Source organism: Oncorhynchus tshawytscha, linkage group LG26, assembly GCF_018296145.1.
Source record: "Oncorhynchus tshawytscha isolate Ot180627B linkage group LG26, Otsh_v2.0, whole genome shotgun sequence".
Taxonomy (NCBI): domain Eukaryota; kingdom Metazoa; phylum Chordata; class Actinopteri; order Salmoniformes; family Salmonidae; genus Oncorhynchus; species Oncorhynchus tshawytscha.
Window position 1 is genome coordinate 38,416,239 of NC_056454.1, and position 17,306 is coordinate 38,433,544.

A 17,306-nucleotide genomic window follows, 5' to 3' on the forward strand; every position below is an offset into this window, starting at 1 on the left:
TATTATAATATGGTTTAACAGGTCTGTCTTTCTGTCTGAATAGGCAGTGTGAAGTGGCTATGTTAACCTTTAACCTCTCTTCCTCAGCTGATGTACAGAGCCCAGGGCAATGTGGACAAGACCAAGTGCACCACCACCCTGGACTCCATCGATGTCAAGAGAGTCAAATGGGCCCAACAGCTCAGCAACAAGGCAAGTCAATTTAGCTCTCATAGATACAATAAACCTGGTGAACTCTTGGAGGACTGATATCTGTGTTAAGATTTGTATTGATACCAACTTAAAGCACAACAATTACAAAAACGAGGTACAAAGAAAGTGATTTCTGACATTTTTGTTCATGTATCTCATAACTGCAGTATACGTACACTGACCTGGCTTCCAAGGAGAGGGCCCACTTCACTCCGGAGGTGGACACCCCAATAATGGACCACGCCAGGGCTATGAAGGTGGTCAACAGCGAGGTAAGTCTTTCTAACGCAATTTAACTCAAACACTTTTCGTCCTTACAACCCAGTGTGAAGGTTATCACGCCCCAGTGTGAAGGTTATCACGTCCCAGTGTGAAGGTTATCACGTCCCAGTGTGAAGGTTATCACGCCCCAGTGTGAAGGTTATCACGTCCCAGTGTGAAGGTTATCACGTCCCAGTGTGAAGGTTATCACGCCCCAGTGTGAAGGTTATCACGTTATCACGCCCCAGTGTGAAGGTTATCACGCCCCAGTGTGAAGGTTATCACGCCCCAGTGTGAAGGTTATCACGTCCCAGTGTGAAGGTTATCACGTCCCAGTGTGAAGGTTATCACGTCCCAGTGTGAAGGTTATCACGTCCCAGTGTGAAGGTTATCACGTCCCAGTGTGAAGGTTATCACGTCCCATAGTATTTGCCCTTCACCGCTGCTCTAACACAGTTTCTCCTCTGATTCGTCCCCAGATCAAATACAGAGATCAGTATGAGAAGATGAAGCACAAGTACACTAGCATCCATGACACACCCATCCTGGTCCGGGCCAAGAAGGCCTACCTACAATCCAGTGATGTGAGTATGCTCTCTGGTGATCCCTCCTCCGCCTGTCTTTGGTCTTTAAGTTGTCCTTCTTACAAATGACTGACCTATTACACACACTCTGTCTCTCTCGCTCTCTCTCTCTCCATCTCTCTTTCTCTCTCTCTCTCTCTCTCTCTGTCTCTCTCTCTGTCTCTCTCTCTCTCTCTCTCTCTCTGTCTCTCTCTCTCTCTCTAGCTGCGCTACAAGGAGAGCTTTGAGCGATCCAAGGGACATTACCACAGTGTCAAGGATGCCCTGGATATCGTGTGTCACCGTAGGGTCACCGATGACATCAGCGAGGTCAGTATGTCAGCCGATTAGAAAAGATCTCTCCCCAGCTACCAAAACTGTTTCAAATTATATCATTACAACCAGTAATCTCTTTCAACCTATTCATTTCAACCAGTTTACGACCAGTGATCTCTTTCAACTAAGTCGTTTCAACCAGCTTTGCCTTCTGGCTCAGAGCCATCCAATAGGATGATTTGGCCCATTAAACAGACTTTTGGCATGTGGATTTAGCCTGTACACATGTATGTTATCATACAGATATAAGACACTTCTCTTTCTCTCCTTCACACAGGTCAAATACAGAGAGAAGTACATCAACTCTCTGGGTACATGGAGATCCATGCCCGACCGTCCAGAGTTTTTCCACAGCAGAATCATCGGTGAAAACATCAGCGATGTGAGTGACGTCCCCTTAACATCAGAAAATACCCTCAGGGCAGAGTCATTGTATTGTCAGTTTCAGTACATTTGAATACTTAGAATGGGTAGTTTATCATTAAACAATGGTATTGTCCATTTCAGCGTATTAGAATGCTTTTATGTAACGTGTGTGTTTATGAATGACCCACACCATTAATTTCTCTGTCCAATATTAGATCAAGTACAAGGAGGATCTGGATTGGCTGAAGGGTATTGGCTGCTACGTGTGGGACAGACCTGAGATGGTCCAGGCTGAGAAGAACAAGGTCCTCTTCAGTGAGGTAACGAAGATCATCTACCGCTGCAAATACAATAAAACCCTCAGCTCTTACTGTATCTTTGTCTTCCATAACCACCCGTCTTTTTTCTCCTCTTCTCTTTTGTAAACAGAGACACTATAAAGCAACTTTCGAGAAGAACAGACACCACTTCAAGTATACCTGTGACACTCCATTCTTCCAGGCCACCAAGAATGCCTCGGTTATTATCAACGATGTAAGTCACAGCCGCACTTTTGGTTTCAATTTGGTTTCAATTTGGATATACTGGATAGATTTGATCTTATTGAAACGATCTTATGAAAAACAGATGCAGTAATGAGTATAACATGTTTTCTTTCTACTGCATCTCATTTGGATTCTCAGCTTCGAAGGTAAAAGATGGTCATGATTAGTTCATAACGTTATGAATATCTTCTGTAATGATGAATGCACCTGGCTTCTTCCTGAGGTAATCCTAGCCACAGTACCGTGTTGTTGTCACTCAAGTTTCTTTTGTCTCTGCAGTTCATTCCTCTATGTATCACATGGGATTAACCTTGGCCTTCTTTCCTGTAGTCTTTTTATCCCCTGTCACAGCTCCCTGTTTGTTTGTCAGTTGTCTTTAACTCCTTTTTGATGTTCTGAGCAGAGGCACTATAGAGCAGCCTATGAGAAGACCAAGGATAAGTACAGCAGTGTGTTGGATGATCCTAGAACCCTCCTGGCTAAGGAGAACGCCAAGAATAGCCAGGTAAAGCTATGATTTTCCTACTGCTGAGCCCCGCCCTCGTCCGCCTCTACCTCCTCTGGGCCTATCAGATAACCTGCTTCCGAGACCGGTGCATGAGGTCATCTGACTGCAGGCCTGCGGGAGGTCGTAGTTGCATGGATATAATGTCCATGGTTGGTCGTGTTCACGTCTCTCTCTCTCTTTTTCCTCACGCAGCAGGTGTCGTACTCTGTCACTCAAATAGCCCTCTTGGGTGTTCTGAGTGAGCGGCTACACTCTCCTTGATCTGTGCACTCAGAGTCAAACCCGTAGACTTGGTTGAGCCCCTTTATCATGTCAGTGACAAATGTCAACATTTTTTAAAAGCATTGGCAAAATCATAAAAGCTAATAAAAAAAGCCCATATGATTGATTGAACCAGATTGAACTAGATTTAATGGTTCTGAGGGAATAGATCAGGAGGACACAACACAGACTCCAGGCCTAGGATCTCCGCAGCTCCTCTCCAGTCCACTCCGTCCTGTCCACTGACCCCGTGCCTGTCCTCAGCATGCTGTGTCTGTGTGTGTGTGTGTGTGTTAGTGTGTCCCTCCGTGGACAGAACAAATATAGATCCAGGGCCAGGGTGCTCTTAAAGAACGGTTGCAATGAGCTGCTCTGCCCAGACATCCTCAGCGCCATTTACCAGTCCAGCGAGCAGTGTAAGGTAATCGTCCATCGGCCCAGCAGACCAACCAAACTCACCTCGCAGTTTTCCCAATTCCCTCTCCCTCCTGCTGCAGTTGTCTTCCCAGCCTCAGCCCTAGCTAACTTCAGCTACGGAAACCCATCCTGAACTCCTAATTGACAGTAGCTTCCTTCACTCCCATTTTTTCACATTTCAATATGAGCGACTTACAGGACCAATTAAGGTTAAGTACTTTGCTGAAGGGCACATCAACAGATTTGGGTTTCTGGCCCAATGCTATTAACTGCTAGGCTACCTGCCGCCAACCACCACATTTGTCAAATTCTGGACATCTTTTCCTCCCTGCTTCAGAAACAGTCTTGAATCTCCACTGACCTCTGAACCCAAGCTACCCAGTTCATCCCAAGTTATGATCCTGCTCCCTGTAACCCACATCACAAGTACAGACTGAACCGTCTAGAAAGACATTGTACGTTAAATGAGGAATACATATTTCCTATGACAAAGCCAATAGTTTTGTTTATTTTCATTTATTTAAGTTCACATTTTTTATCCAAATGATAATAAATAAATACAACCATCATTAGCACCAGACTCACACGTAGGACTCGAAGCAGACGAGCTGATCAAACGTCAGCTGACGAAAATGAACCATGAGAAAAGCACTGTTTTCATTCTCACACTGTGTGTTTGTGGACATCTCTTTGCACATCATTTCATTGTGTTGCATGTTTCCATAAAGCATGTTCCAACCTGTGCATGGTGTCTTCCCATTGCGTTCATTCATTACATTGACATGTACTGTAATCACGCTTCACAGAATCTCCTTTTCATGCTACACTACATTTTAAATGTCATTATCTTTTTTAGCACATACATTTAGTTTGATCAGGAATGGATAAAGCTATGTAAACTTAACTCATAAAATCAATCTGCAAAGCACACAGATCATCTATAGATAATTGAAACACTGTAAATAAGGTAAATTGATACCGATTTGACAGTAATGTCTCATGTGTGAGTGTGTCTAACTCTGGTGTCCTGCCCCCATCACCACAGTGGAAGTACAGGGAGCAGTATGAACTTGCTAAGAACAAGTTCACCTCCATCCTGGAGACTCCCGAGCATGAGAGCCACAAACGCAGCAAAGCCATCGGAGACGTGAGTTCACTTCGTCACACAACATTCAATTAAAGATACTTTTTGTTGCAATTGTTGTCAAGGTCTCCCTCTTCTCAGAAAAATAAATAAAGTAACAAAATTAAATAAATATTTAATAAAATCATATAATGTATAAATGTATGATTTTGTTACTACTGTGTATTTCTCAACATAACACTATATTTGAATAATTGTGACTTGCAACATTTTCCCATCACTTTTTCCAGAATGTCTACAAGATGGAGTATAACAAGAACAAGGCTAAGGGCTACACCCTGGGCCATGACACTCCACACAGCGCACACATGAAGAAGGTCAAGGAGATCACCAGCGTGGTATGTACTCTGGCTGCCTTCCATTTCACACATAACACAGCCACAAAGTCTTAAACCCCACCTATTTCTGCAATTGCTCTTCTTAAAATCTTATTAACCACACTGCTAACCTAATGCCTAACCTTAATCTTAAATTAAGACCATAAAGCTAATATTTTCATGATTTTTTACGATGTTGCCAATTTAGACATTGTGGCTATGCTATCAAGTGGAAAGCCTTACGACCACATGTCTAAGATTTGGATGGAGGCAGGTACAGTCATATCCCTGGTTCTGTATCAGTGTGTTTTTCTCTCCTTTGTCTCAGCTGAAGTACAAGGAGGTATATGAGAGGAGCAAGGCCCAGATCAACATGGACCCTGAATCCTTTGAAATCCGCGCTGCCAAGGAAGCCTACAAGAACATCAGCAATGTGAGTCTCTCTCTTCCAGTACTCCTCATCTCCTCCTATCCATTTACCTCTGAACACCACTTATGAATGAATGAATGAATGAATGAATGAATGAGTGTATTAGTGAATGAAGTTGGCTTGTTAGGACCAGGTGTTATACCTGATGTTTTCCACCCTTCTGAAATGTTTTTTCTTGGGGCAGACCCTTCACTCACTGTTCTGTTCCTGTATGATTTGTCTCCTTCCAGCTGGACTACAGGAAGAAGTACCAGGCCACCAAGAACAAGTGGATCTGGACTGTCGACAGACCTGACTTTATCCAAGCTGCCAAGGCCAACTTCCAGCAGAGTGATGTGAGTCATGCACAAAAGACCTTAGTTTGTTTGTATGTTTGTTTGTATGTATTTTAGCCCACAAGGGGGCTCATCTTCTAAGAATGAAAAATTATGTGTAGAAGAATACAATGCTAAAAACAATAGTGACTTAGATGACTTAGCTACACACACAACAAAACACCGGCCCAGGTTTCTATACTGATTCCTTTGACATGGCTCTTCTGGTCTAACCCCTGCTGCATGTGTTGCTGTCCTCAGATTGAGTACACGTATGACAAGGAGATGATGAAGGGCTGTGTGATCTCCATCGTGGACGACAAGTTAGCCGTCCTGGCTAAGATGAATGCTGACTTAAGCAATGTGAGTCGTTTCCTATACCGGCCACCCATCAATCAAAATAAAGCTGTTCTGTTCTATTCTGACACATGGAAATGAAATCTGAAGGTGAAGAAAAGCCTGTGTTAATTGTGGTTCTTTGTTCTGTCCACCAGGTGAAATACAGAGAGAAGTTTGAGAAGGCAAAAGGCCAGTATAAGACTGTTCTGGACACTCCTACTAACCTTCATGCCAAGTCAGTGCGCATTCTGGCATCTGAGGTAAGAGGCAGAAAACACCAGAAACATGATAACTGCAGATACTTACTATGTAATGTTTATTACTGCCAATAAATGGCTTTCCTTACTAACCTACAGTATAGTTATTATAGATGGATCTTAAATGTCATAATGTGAACCTTAATTTATGGATGAACGAGGAATTTGTCACAAAATATCTCAAGAACACTTGTTATAATGAATGTAACTGTACAGTATGTTAATTTGGTTTGTACAGCGCCCAATCAGATTCCAGTCTGACACTAGTCCTTGGTTTTCTTTCTGTCCTCAGAGCAAATACAAGCTGGCTGGCAAGATGGAGCAGCAGACCGGACAATTCACCACTCTGCCCACGACCCGTGACACCATCCACGCCAAGGACATGGGCAAACTGGTCAGCGAGGTCAGTCTCCCCATACCAGCTGTTTAGTTAGAGCTGGAATACAGTCCTGAACCTTAATTTCCAGATTTCTCGCACAAAGTGAATGAGACTTCCCAAGACTGTACAGTCCTGAGCCATTTGTTACCTTTGACGTCTTTTGTCTCCGCCGTTCTGTCCACAGAAACAGTACAAGCAGAAGTTTGAGAAGGAGAAGGGCAAGTCCAAGTACAACAACATGAGAGTGCCTCCCGATGTGCAGCACGCCATGGACGTAGCCAAGAATCAGAGCAATGTAAGTCAGTCACATTCCTCTTCTATGAAACGACTGTATATCTCCTCTATTAAAGACAGTCAATAGTTCATCCATGTTTTATGGAATTGATTGTTATTAATCAGTCAGTCTATCAAATGCATTAATAAAAGCCCTTTTTACATCAGCAGTTGTCACAAATATCACTCTATCCTCTCTCTCCATTTCTAGTTTGCCTACAGGCAGGAGGCTAAGGCCAAGCTCAACTACACCTCTGTGGCTATGCGCCCAGACATCATGAGGGCTACACAGGCCTCCAAGCTCGCCAGCAATGTGAGTGTTTAGCACACAGTGAATAGCCTACACAGTGGCGAAGACTGTTTTGCAAAATTAAAGGGATTTTGTATTTGTTTACCTCTCTGAGATGAATATTCATGCTGTTGTTTATATTCTCAGCATGACGCCATCAAAGGCACCAAAACAATTCATATCACAACAGTCTGTCTTTGCATTACCCACTGATGGTTTGTTAGAGGGGTTGGGTTAAATGCGTAAGACACATTTGGGTTGAATCCATTCATTTGTGCAACTGACTAGGTATCCCCTTTCCCTTGTATTGTCCAGTCCACTCATGGTTTGTATATTGTGTCTGGTAGATTGGCTACCGTGAGAAGGCTCGCCAGGAGGCTGCCCATGGGGGTTCCCTGGTCCACCGTCCAGACATCGCTCTGGCCACTGCGGTGTCCAAGCTTAACAGCCAGGTACGGTCAACACCAAACCCTCCGAGTCTGAATTGACCAGTTGTTCCCAACACCTCGGGCTGTTTTCAATGTTTTTATTCCCCTTTATTTAATTATGTTTGTCTCAGTTCATTTTTTTTAATCATTTCATTGTCAGTTATTTTCTGCGATCAGAAAATATTTTCAGTTTTATTCACTGTCACTGAAGATGTAAATTCAGCAGCCCAGTTGGCATGCCTTTCAGTTCAGCTTCCTAGAGATCATGATTGCTTCATAGAGATCTATACAGGGGTGCAACTTTCACTGGGGACAGGGAGGACATGTCCCTCCAACATTCTGAAATTGCATTTTTGTTGCCCCCAGTTTTATAATTGGAATGTGATACAAACCTAGGCAACAGGGGGATTTAGGACCATGCGGACTCCTCCAAGTGGTAGGGTAGGCTGTTTGGAGTGTTTATCCGAAAGGATAAAAACATGTTTTTTAAATAATAATTTTTAAAAAGTGATATCCCCCCCCACTTCTAAAACCAAAGTTGCACCCCTGGATCTATAGTATTGCTATAGTATTTGCTCAGCTGTCCTAGCTAGTCTGTAGCATAGGTAGTAGTGACCTTCCATCCATTAGGTGCTTCTTTTGCCACCCTGCATAACTACCCATGTTACCCATGTCCTATTCTGTCCTTGTGAGCTCTGACTGTCTCCTATTCTCCATAGATACATGTTAATATACTAGTCCTCTCCATAGTTGCATGTTAATATACTCCCTATAGTCCTCTCCATCTCCTCTCCATAGTTACATGTTAATATACTAGTCCTCTCCATAGTTGCATGTTAATATACTCCCTATAGTCCTCTCCATCTCCTCTCCATAGTTACATGTTAATATACTAGTCCTCTCCATAGTTACATGTTAATATACTCCCTATAGTCCTCTCCATCTCCTCTCCATAGTTACATGTTAATATACTCCCTATAGTCCTCTCCATCTCCTCTCCATAGTTACATGTTAATATACTAGTCCTCTCCATAGTAACATGTTAATATACTAGTCCTCTCCATAGTTACATGTTAATATACTCCCTATAGTCCTCTCCATCTCCTCTCCATAGTTACATGTTAATATACTAGTCCTCTCCATCTCCCCTCCATAGTTACATGTTAATATACTCCCTATAGTCCTCTCCACCTCATCTCCATAGTTACGTGTTAATATACTCCCTATAGTCCTCTCCATCTCCCCTCCATAGTTACATGTTAATATACTCCCTATAGTCCTCTCCACCTCATCTCCATAGTTACATGTTAATATACTCCCTATAGTCCTCTCCATCTCCCCTCCATAGTTACATGTTAATATACTCCCTATAGTCCTCTCCACCTCATCTCCATAGTTACGTGTTAATATACTCCCTATAGTCCTCTCCATCTCCTCTCCATAGTTACGTGTTAATATACTAGTCCTCTCCACCTCATCTCCATAGTTACATGTTAATATACTCCCTATAGTCCTCTCCACCTCATCTCCATAGTTACGTGTTAATATACTCCCTATAGTCCTCTCCACCTCATCTCCATAGTTACGTGTTAATATACTAGTCCTCTCCATAGTTACATGTTAATATACTCCCTATAGTCCTCTCCACCTCATCTCCATAGTTACGTGTTAATATACTCCCTATAGTCCTCTCCACCTCATCTCCATAGTTACGTGTTAATATACTAGTCCTCTCCATAGTTACATGTTAATATACTCCCTATAGTCCTCTCCATCTCCTCTCCATAGTTACGTGTTAATATACTAGTCCTCTCCATAGTTACATGTTAATATACTAGTCCTCTCCATAGTTACATGTTAATATACTCCCTATAGTCCTCTCCACCTCCTCTCCATAGTTACGTGTTAATATACTCCCTATAGTCCTCTCCATCTCCTCTCCATAGTTTCATGTTAATATACTCCCTATAGTCCTCTCCATCTCCTCTCCATAGTTACATGTTAATATACTCCCTATAGTCCTCTCCATCTCCTCTCCATAGTTACATGTTAATATACTCCCTATAGTCCTCTCCACCTCATCTCCATAGTTACATGTTAATATACTCCCTATAGTCCTCTCCACCTCATCTCCATAGTTACATGTTAATAGACTCCCTATAGTCCTCTCCATCTCCTCTCCATAGTTACATGTTCATATACTAGTCCTCTCCATAGTTACATGTTAATATACTCCCTATAGTCCTCTCCACCTCATCTCCATAGTTACATGTTAATATACTCCCTATAGTCCTCTCCACCTCATCTCCATAGTTACATGTTAATAGACTCCCTATAGTCCTCTCCATCTCCTCTCCATAGTTACATGTTCATATACTAGTCCTCTCCATAGTTACATGTTAATATACTCCCTATAGTCCTCTCCACCTCATCTCCATAGTTACGTGTTAATATACTTCCTATAGTCCTCTCCACCTCATCTCCATAGTTACATGTTAATATACTCCCTATAGTCCTCTCCATCTCCTCTCCAAAGTTACATGTTAATATACTAGTCCTCTCCATAGTTACATGTTAATATACTAGTCCTCTCCATAGTTACATGTTAATATACTCCCTATAGTCCTCTTCATCTCCTCTCCAAAGTTACATGTTAATATACTAGTCCTCTCCATCTCCTCTCCATAGTTACATGTTAATATACTAGTCCTCTCCATCTCCTCTCCATAGTTACATGTTAATATACTAGTCCTCTCCATCTCCTCTCCATAGTTACATGTTAATATACTCCCTTTAATACCTGTACTACCCCTGTATAGCCCTCTCCCTTTCCTCCATATACTTATAGTCCTCTCCCCTGTACTGTCTCTCAGCAGGCAAAACTGTGTTGTAATTCAGAGTTGTAGTGTTGTTACAGTGTTGAAACCACATCATTTCAAGCAGTTTTGCCTGCTGGGTCCATCCTTCCCTCCCTAATCCCCTATCTCTACTTGTTCCCTCCCTCCATTCTGTCGTGTCTTTGTTTTCTCACCCTGCCGTCTTACTGCTGCTTTGTAGGAGGAGTTGGAAGCCAGGCCCTCCCTCCACGGAGCTGCTTCCATCGATACTCCTCAGAGCCGCCACCTTAAGAAAATGAGTGCTCTGACTAGTAATGTAAGAAAGGAATACCTCTGAGACCCTGGGGCGGGGACCAATGGGCTGCAACTTCCTGCAACTTCCTGTCTGTGCCTTGTGACTTATTTTCTCCTTCTATTCAATGACTCACTGATTGATTGATTTCTGGGAGCGTTTGTTGGGGCACCTCTGCTTCCGTAACTCAAGGACTCAGGGACATTTTTTCATTTCTGTTATGATTTGATAATTTTCCCGCCCTTTTTCCTCCATTTTCTTGTTTTCATTTGACCTCCAGTCCTTTTTGTTTTGTTTCTCTTATATCTGTAGCTACCTTCTTTGTATCTCCCATCGCAAGCTTCGCTGGTCACCAAACATAGACAAGCATGATGATGCAATAACTATTTTCCTTCAAGTCAAAGAAAAATATTAAATAGATGTTTATTTTATTAGTCGATGTCTCTGTCTGATGTGGTACCGTGCCATGGGCTTATTGTTGTTGCATCATTCTACAGAATTACAGCATTATCTCTGTGCTATGAGGACTGTGTACATCCTGTAGCAAAGCTTATCTAAGGCATCTTATTCACAACAGACAGAGTTGACCCCTATGAGAACCATTTTATTAGTTTGCCAGAAGTTCTGTCACTGCCTTTTCATTTGGAGCATATTATAAATAGAAGATTGTTTTGCTCATTTCTATTGGATTTACACACTCCTCATTCCTCTCTCTCCCCCTCTTAACTCTCTCTATCTCTCCCCGGTGTTTCTCTCTCTCCCTCTTTGTTTCTCTATCTCTCCCTGGTGTTTCTCTCTTTCCCTCCTTCTCTCTCTATCTCTCCCTGGTGGTTCTCTCTCTATCTCTCCCTGGTGTTTCTCTCTTTCCCTCTTTCTCTCTCTATCTCTCCCTGGTGTTTCTCTCTCTCCCTGGTGTTTCTCTATCTCTCCCTGATGTTTCTCTCTCTCCTCTCTTTCTCTCTCTCTCTCCCTGGTGTTTCTCTCTCTATCTCTCCCTGGTGTTTCTCTCTCCCTCTTTTTCTCTCTCTCTCCCTGGTGTTTATCTCTCTATCTCTCCCTGGTGTTTCTCTCTCCCTCTTTCTCTCTCTCTCCCTGGTGTTTCTCTCTCCCTCTTTCTCTCTCTCTCTCCCTGGTGTTTCTCTCTCCCTCTTTCTCTCTCTCTCTCCCTGGTGTTTCTCTCTCCCTCTTTCTCTCTCTCTCTCCCTGGTGTTTCTCTCTCTATCTCTCCCTGGTGTTTCTCTCTCCCTCTTTCTCTCTATCTCTCCCTGGTGTTTCTCTCTCCCTCTTTCTCTCTATCTCTCCCTGGTGTTTCTCTCTCCCTCTTTCTCTCTCTCTCTCCCCGGTGTTTCTCTATCTCTCCCTGGTGTTTCTCTCTCCCTCTTTCTCTCTCTCTCTCCCCAGTGTTTCTCTATCTCTCCCTGGTGTTTCTCTCTCTCCCTCTTTCTTTCTATCTCCCTGATGTTTCTCTCTCTCCCTCCCTCTTTCTCTCTCTCTCTCCCTGGTGTTTCTCTCTCTATCTCTCCCTGGTGTTTCTCTCTCCCTCTTTCTCTCTCTCTCTCCCTGGTGTTTCTCTCTCTATCTCTCCCTGGTGTTTCTCTCTCCCTCTTTCTCTCTCTCTCTCCCTGGTGTTTCTCTCTCTATCTCTCCCTGGTGTTTCTCTCTCCCTCTTTCTCTCTCTCTCTCCCCAGTGTTTCTCTATCTCTCCCTGGTGTTTCTCTCTCTCCCTCTTTCTTTCTATCTCTCCCTGGTGTTTCTCTCTCCCTCTTTCTCTCTCTCTCTCTCTCTCTCCCCGGTGTTTCTCTATCTCTCCCTGGTGTTTCTCTCTCCCTCTTTCTTTCTCTCTCTCCCCAGTGTTTCTCTATCTCTCCCTGGTGTTTCTCTCTCTCCCTCTTTCTCTCTCTCTCTCCCTGACTTTTCTTCAGCTGGTTCCTCTACTGATTAGGAGTACCTCAGACTCTCTCTGCAATGGGATCCCAGCATCACTTTCTCCCTCATTTTCTATTTCTGACGACCATATATACTGTTCCAACAGCCTATATATGGAGTCAATGTTCTGTGTGTAAATGTGTTTCCCCTGACTGTTATGTCTTAATTGCCTTCTGGGGTTAGTTTGCTCATTGAAAGTAAAAAAATAGTGCTTATTTATTAATGTGTTATACCCACAGATGCATTATATCAAATTAGTCCTAGAAGGCAACCTATGGTTTTTGACTTGAAACGGTTATGCTGTATAACAAGGGCTAGTAACTGAGGACAGTAAGTAGTTACATAGATTCAGAAACTCTGGATTTGGATCCCTCTAAAATCATTCAACTAACCATGAGCCCTTTTTATATTATGTGACCGAATACTGTATTCTGGTGTACTGTTTTTCTCCTCGTTAATCCTACTCTCTCTGCGTCTGATTTGATTGGCTACCTTCCTCACAGACACAATCAGACTGAGACTAACACACACACTGCCGTGTGATATCCCTCCAGGTGCAGTACAAGGCCAAGTATGACAAGGAGAAGGGGCTCAGGCCAAAGTATGACATGAAGGAGAGTGTGGTTTACAAGACTCAGAAGGATGCACACCAGCTGGCTAGTGAGGTACGTGTTGCACTCACCCAAGTAGAAGTACCACTCTTTTAATATGATAAATACTCATTCAGGCTAAGAGGTCTTTACTCACAGGTGTTTATCAAAGATATACCAAGCAACCGGGACCAAGTAGTTCATGAGATGTACTATAGAAAACTCTATAATAATATATCTATATAATAATTACACTATATTATAATGATTTATCTATATAATAGCTCTCTATAATACGATGATGTTCCTTTGTCTGTCTTCTCATCTCACAGGTGAAGTACAAGGGTGACCTGAAGAAGCTGCACAAACCTGTAACCGACATGGCAGAGTCTCTGTCCATGCAGCACAACCTGAGCACCAGCAAGCTGTCCAGTGACGTAAGACAATCTCACATAAGCCCTTGTACCACCTTCTTGAATCCCGGTAGTGTCATCATCACCATCATCCTGCGTTGCGTAACAACCGCCTTCTCAAAAACCAACCGCCTCGCCACGGCAACCCTCCAACCAAGTCATTCCATATCATTAGGAATCACTGGCTCTCCCTATTTCTCTCCCAGCAGGCACATCTGGTTGTAATGACGTCATTTCAACCAATTTACAACCAGAAATAGTTGTAATGTAGTTGTAATGATGTCATTTCAGCCAGTTTACAACCAGAAATAGTTGTAATGTAGTTGTAATGATGTCATTTCAGCCAGTTTACAACCATAAATAGTTGTAATGTAGTTGTAATGATGTCATTTCAGCCAGTTTACAACCAGAAATAGTTGTAATGTAGTTGTAATGATGTCATTTCAGCCAGTTTTGTCCTGCTTTGCTTATCTAAGCCGTAGTAAAACAAAGATCAATAGTGAGTTAATCCTCAAGGACATCATCTGGTAGTGACCCTGAACCTTCTCACCTTTTGACCTACAAACTTCCTCACATAACCCCTTGTTCTCCCAGTACTAGTACTAGAACCTGCTGTAACCTTCTTTTCCATGTCTCTTTTCATTAATCTATGGTCTAGATGAGTCTTTTTCACACATCGTCTCCGTCTAGCATGTTATCGTGTGCAGAATGGATTTCTTCCTCTTTTCTTCATAAAAATCTAACTTAGTATATCATAACTTAGTCTTCTATAACCACTGACGCTCAAAACTTTCTGCCTCACTCTCTCTTTTTTCATTTTCTTTCATTTCATTATTTTTTATTCCTTTTTATTCCCGCTCGTTAACTTTTTATAAAACATTCTTGTTAAAAAACATCTATATTTAAATGGGTGGCATTGAGTGAGCTAACGACAGTGGCTCTTTTTCCCTACACCTTTGTACTGAGCTGTTTACTGGGCGCTGATTCCCTCTTAGTACCAGTACAAGAAGAAACATGAGGACATTAAGGGTCACTACCTCATGATCGCTGACTCACCAGAACAGCTTCATCACAAGGAGGCTTCAGAACTACAGAGTCACGTAAGTGGGCCAATGTATGGGACGACCTATGAACCAGTCCTATTGGCATCACCCGGTTTTAACTTCCCGTGTTTGAGATGTCAACTTCCTGTTTGAAAATCATCTCTCCAATATTACAATTCATCATGTGACCTGCGAATCTAAATTCTGAATTCTCCCAGGTTTCTTCTCCTAACTGTGAAGTCATTAAATAGTGGAACACTTTGAGAAATAATTTGTGTTTGTATTGTTGACTTGCAAAAACAGTTTTACTGGAAGTGTTGGTTGGGCTGTGTGTTATTATGTAAGTCATTTTTGAATGAATCCACTCGTCACACCATCATTAAACCTGAGAGGTTTATACCGCAATCCTTATAAACTGGTTCCCGTGCTTCCATTCTGTGTGGAGTAATTTTGCCCTCTGGATTAGAAGGTAAAAATGAACTTCCCCTGGTTTAAGTGGAAATTATTTCTGGACCAGAATTCACCATATTGAAACAAACCTGTGTCATAAACCCTGTCAGTGTGTTCTGAAGACACCTTGTTACACTGTTATGGTGTTATAGCCCAGTTGGTATCGTAGGCCTCAATGGTAACCTTAAATGGCCTATTTAGTCATATTTATTCAATAAAGTAAGTCAACTTTATTCAATAAATACATTAAGAAACTATGATATTGTGAATATATGTGTCTGACTCCTCTTTGTCTGACAGGTGAAGTACAAGGAGAAGTATGAGAAGGCTAAAGGAAAGGCCATGCTGGACTTCGAGACCCCCACCTATGTGACGGCTAAGGAAGCCCAGCATATGCAGAGCGCGGTAAATACACATTATATCGTTTCAACCCAATATCTAACTGTTGGTTCAAACAACCATTTTACTTTGCAGTTGGGATTTTCGCTGATGCTCAGAAGAGAACACGGAACACTCAACTGTTTTTGCCTGACAATGTATCTGTACTGTATTTCTGGGGTGGTATTTGGAGATTCTGCAGACTGTTGTGTGTTCTCCATAAGTGTTACTACAATGTCTGTGAACTGTACTCTCCCTATGTGTAATTTGATGTGAAAGGTAAGCACTGGCACTAGCGCCCATAACAGATTTCTATGGCACTGACACATGATGTACTGTAAGTTCAGAAATCCAAATGTTCCTCTGATGATCCAGGGTTAAGGAACGGTACTGGATGGGATGTCTGTCTGGTAGTCATGTTTCCCTGCTAGTGCACAGACAGACTGACGCAGAACACAAGACTTACCATACTGCGTTGATGTAATGTAGGGAACATATTGACTGTTGAAGAAGACGTGGCTCCTTACACAAAAGAGCACTATTATACATGCACAAACACAAAAAGGTTTCAAATCTAATATTGTGTGTCCAAAAACACTACCCACACCAGAGGTATACTGTGGTAATGCGTAAGGCAATACACCCCGGATTTGTTCTTAGTAAGAATATTGAGGTGAAGCTTGCATTGTGACTGTGGACTTACTACGCTTGGATGTTATATGTTGTATCTCAGCTGTGTCTGTCACTTGTCTTATCTTTGTGGCTAATAGAAAGACTATCATAAGGAATATGAGGAGTCCATAAAGGGAAAGAACCTCTCAGGCTTGGAGGTCACCCTTGCCATGTTACATGTCAGACATGCCACCAAAATAGCCAACGAGGTAACGAACGGGCATTTACCACCTCTTTCAACTCCTCATTCTTCTCCTCCTCCAGTTCCTAATTCCCCTCCTCCTTCTCCTCGTCCAGTTCTTCACTCTACTCCTCATTCTCCTCATTCTCATTCTCCTCCTCTTCACCCACCCCTGGTAATCGTACTAAGTCCCTCACAACCACCACAGCCCTCCTTCTTTTAACCCCACTTGTGACTTTTTCTTAATTGTTCTGTCACACCCAGGTTAGATGTGGTCAGCTTGCATGGTTCGCCACCTGAAGATAATACACTCTATGACTATTACACATAATAAATACACCCTTTTCCATGTTCATAGTACCATAGTAATGCTGCATGACTGTTTTAGTTGTACAGGAGGTTTGGTGCAAAACAACCATTCCCTCCATCTAGTAGGATAATACAGGAGGTTTGGTGCAAAACAACCATTCCCTCCATCTAGTAGGACACTACAGGAGGTTTGGTGCAAAACAACCATTCCCTCCATCTAGTAGGACACTACAGGAGGTTTGGTGCAAAACAACCATTCCCTCCATCTAATAGGACAATACTGGAGGTTTGGTGCAAAACAACCATTCCCTCCATCTAGTAGGACAATACTGGAGGTTTGGTGCAAAACAACCATTCCCTCCATCTAGTAGGACACTACAGGAGGTTTGGTGCAAAACAACCATTCCCTCCATCTAGTAGGACAATACTGGAGGTTTGGTGCAAAACAACCATTCCCTCCATCTAGTAGGACACTACAGGAGGTTTGGTGCAAAACAACCATTCCCTCCATCTAGTAGGACACTACAGGAGGTTTGCTGCAAAACAACCATTCCCTCCATGTAGTAGGACAATACAGGAGGTTTGGTGCAAAACAA

At 42.6% G+C, this 17,306-nt stretch overlaps 1 protein-coding gene across 5 annotated transcripts in view; it reads left to right on the plus strand.

Annotated features, from left to right (window-relative positions):
• Nucleotides 1-17,306, plus strand: part of LOC112224863 (nebulin-like) — a 93,772-nt gene that overhangs the window by 64,076 nt on the left and 12,390 nt on the right. For 2 of the 5 annotated variants that reach the window (XM_042306585.1, XM_042306587.1), the window contains exons 99-121: nt 88-192; nt 360-464; nt 933-1,037; nt 1,242-1,346; nt 1,630-1,734; nt 1,934-2,038; nt 2,148-2,252; nt 2,667-2,768; nt 4,495-4,596; nt 4,824-4,931; nt 5,239-5,343; nt 5,571-5,675; nt 5,916-6,017; nt 6,149-6,253; nt 6,543-6,653; nt 6,814-6,924; nt 7,114-7,215; nt 7,539-7,643; nt 10,677-10,772; nt 13,229-13,339; nt 13,597-13,701; nt 14,673-14,777; nt 15,471-15,575. In XM_042306585.1, coding sequence (XP_042162519.1) covers nt 88-192; nt 360-464; nt 933-1,037; nt 1,242-1,346; nt 1,630-1,734; nt 1,934-2,038; nt 2,148-2,252; nt 2,667-2,768; nt 4,495-4,596; nt 4,824-4,931; nt 5,239-5,343; nt 5,571-5,675; nt 5,916-6,017; nt 6,149-6,253; nt 6,543-6,653; nt 6,814-6,924; nt 7,114-7,215; nt 7,539-7,643; nt 10,677-10,772; nt 13,229-13,339; nt 13,597-13,701; nt 14,673-14,777; nt 15,471-15,575 — 2,415 coding nt within the window. Of the gene's footprint in view, nt 1-87; nt 193-359; nt 465-932; nt 1,038-1,241; nt 1,347-1,629; nt 1,735-1,933; nt 2,039-2,147; nt 2,253-2,666; nt 2,769-4,494; nt 4,597-4,823; nt 4,932-5,238; nt 5,344-5,570; nt 5,676-5,915; nt 6,018-6,148; nt 6,254-6,542; nt 6,654-6,813; nt 6,925-7,113; nt 7,216-7,538; nt 7,644-10,676; nt 10,773-13,228; nt 13,340-13,596; nt 13,702-14,672; nt 14,778-15,470; nt 15,576-16,318; nt 16,430-17,306 lie in introns of all 5 variants that reach the window. The other 3 variants (XM_042306586.1, XM_042306588.1, XM_042306584.1) reach the window with 2 other exon arrangements.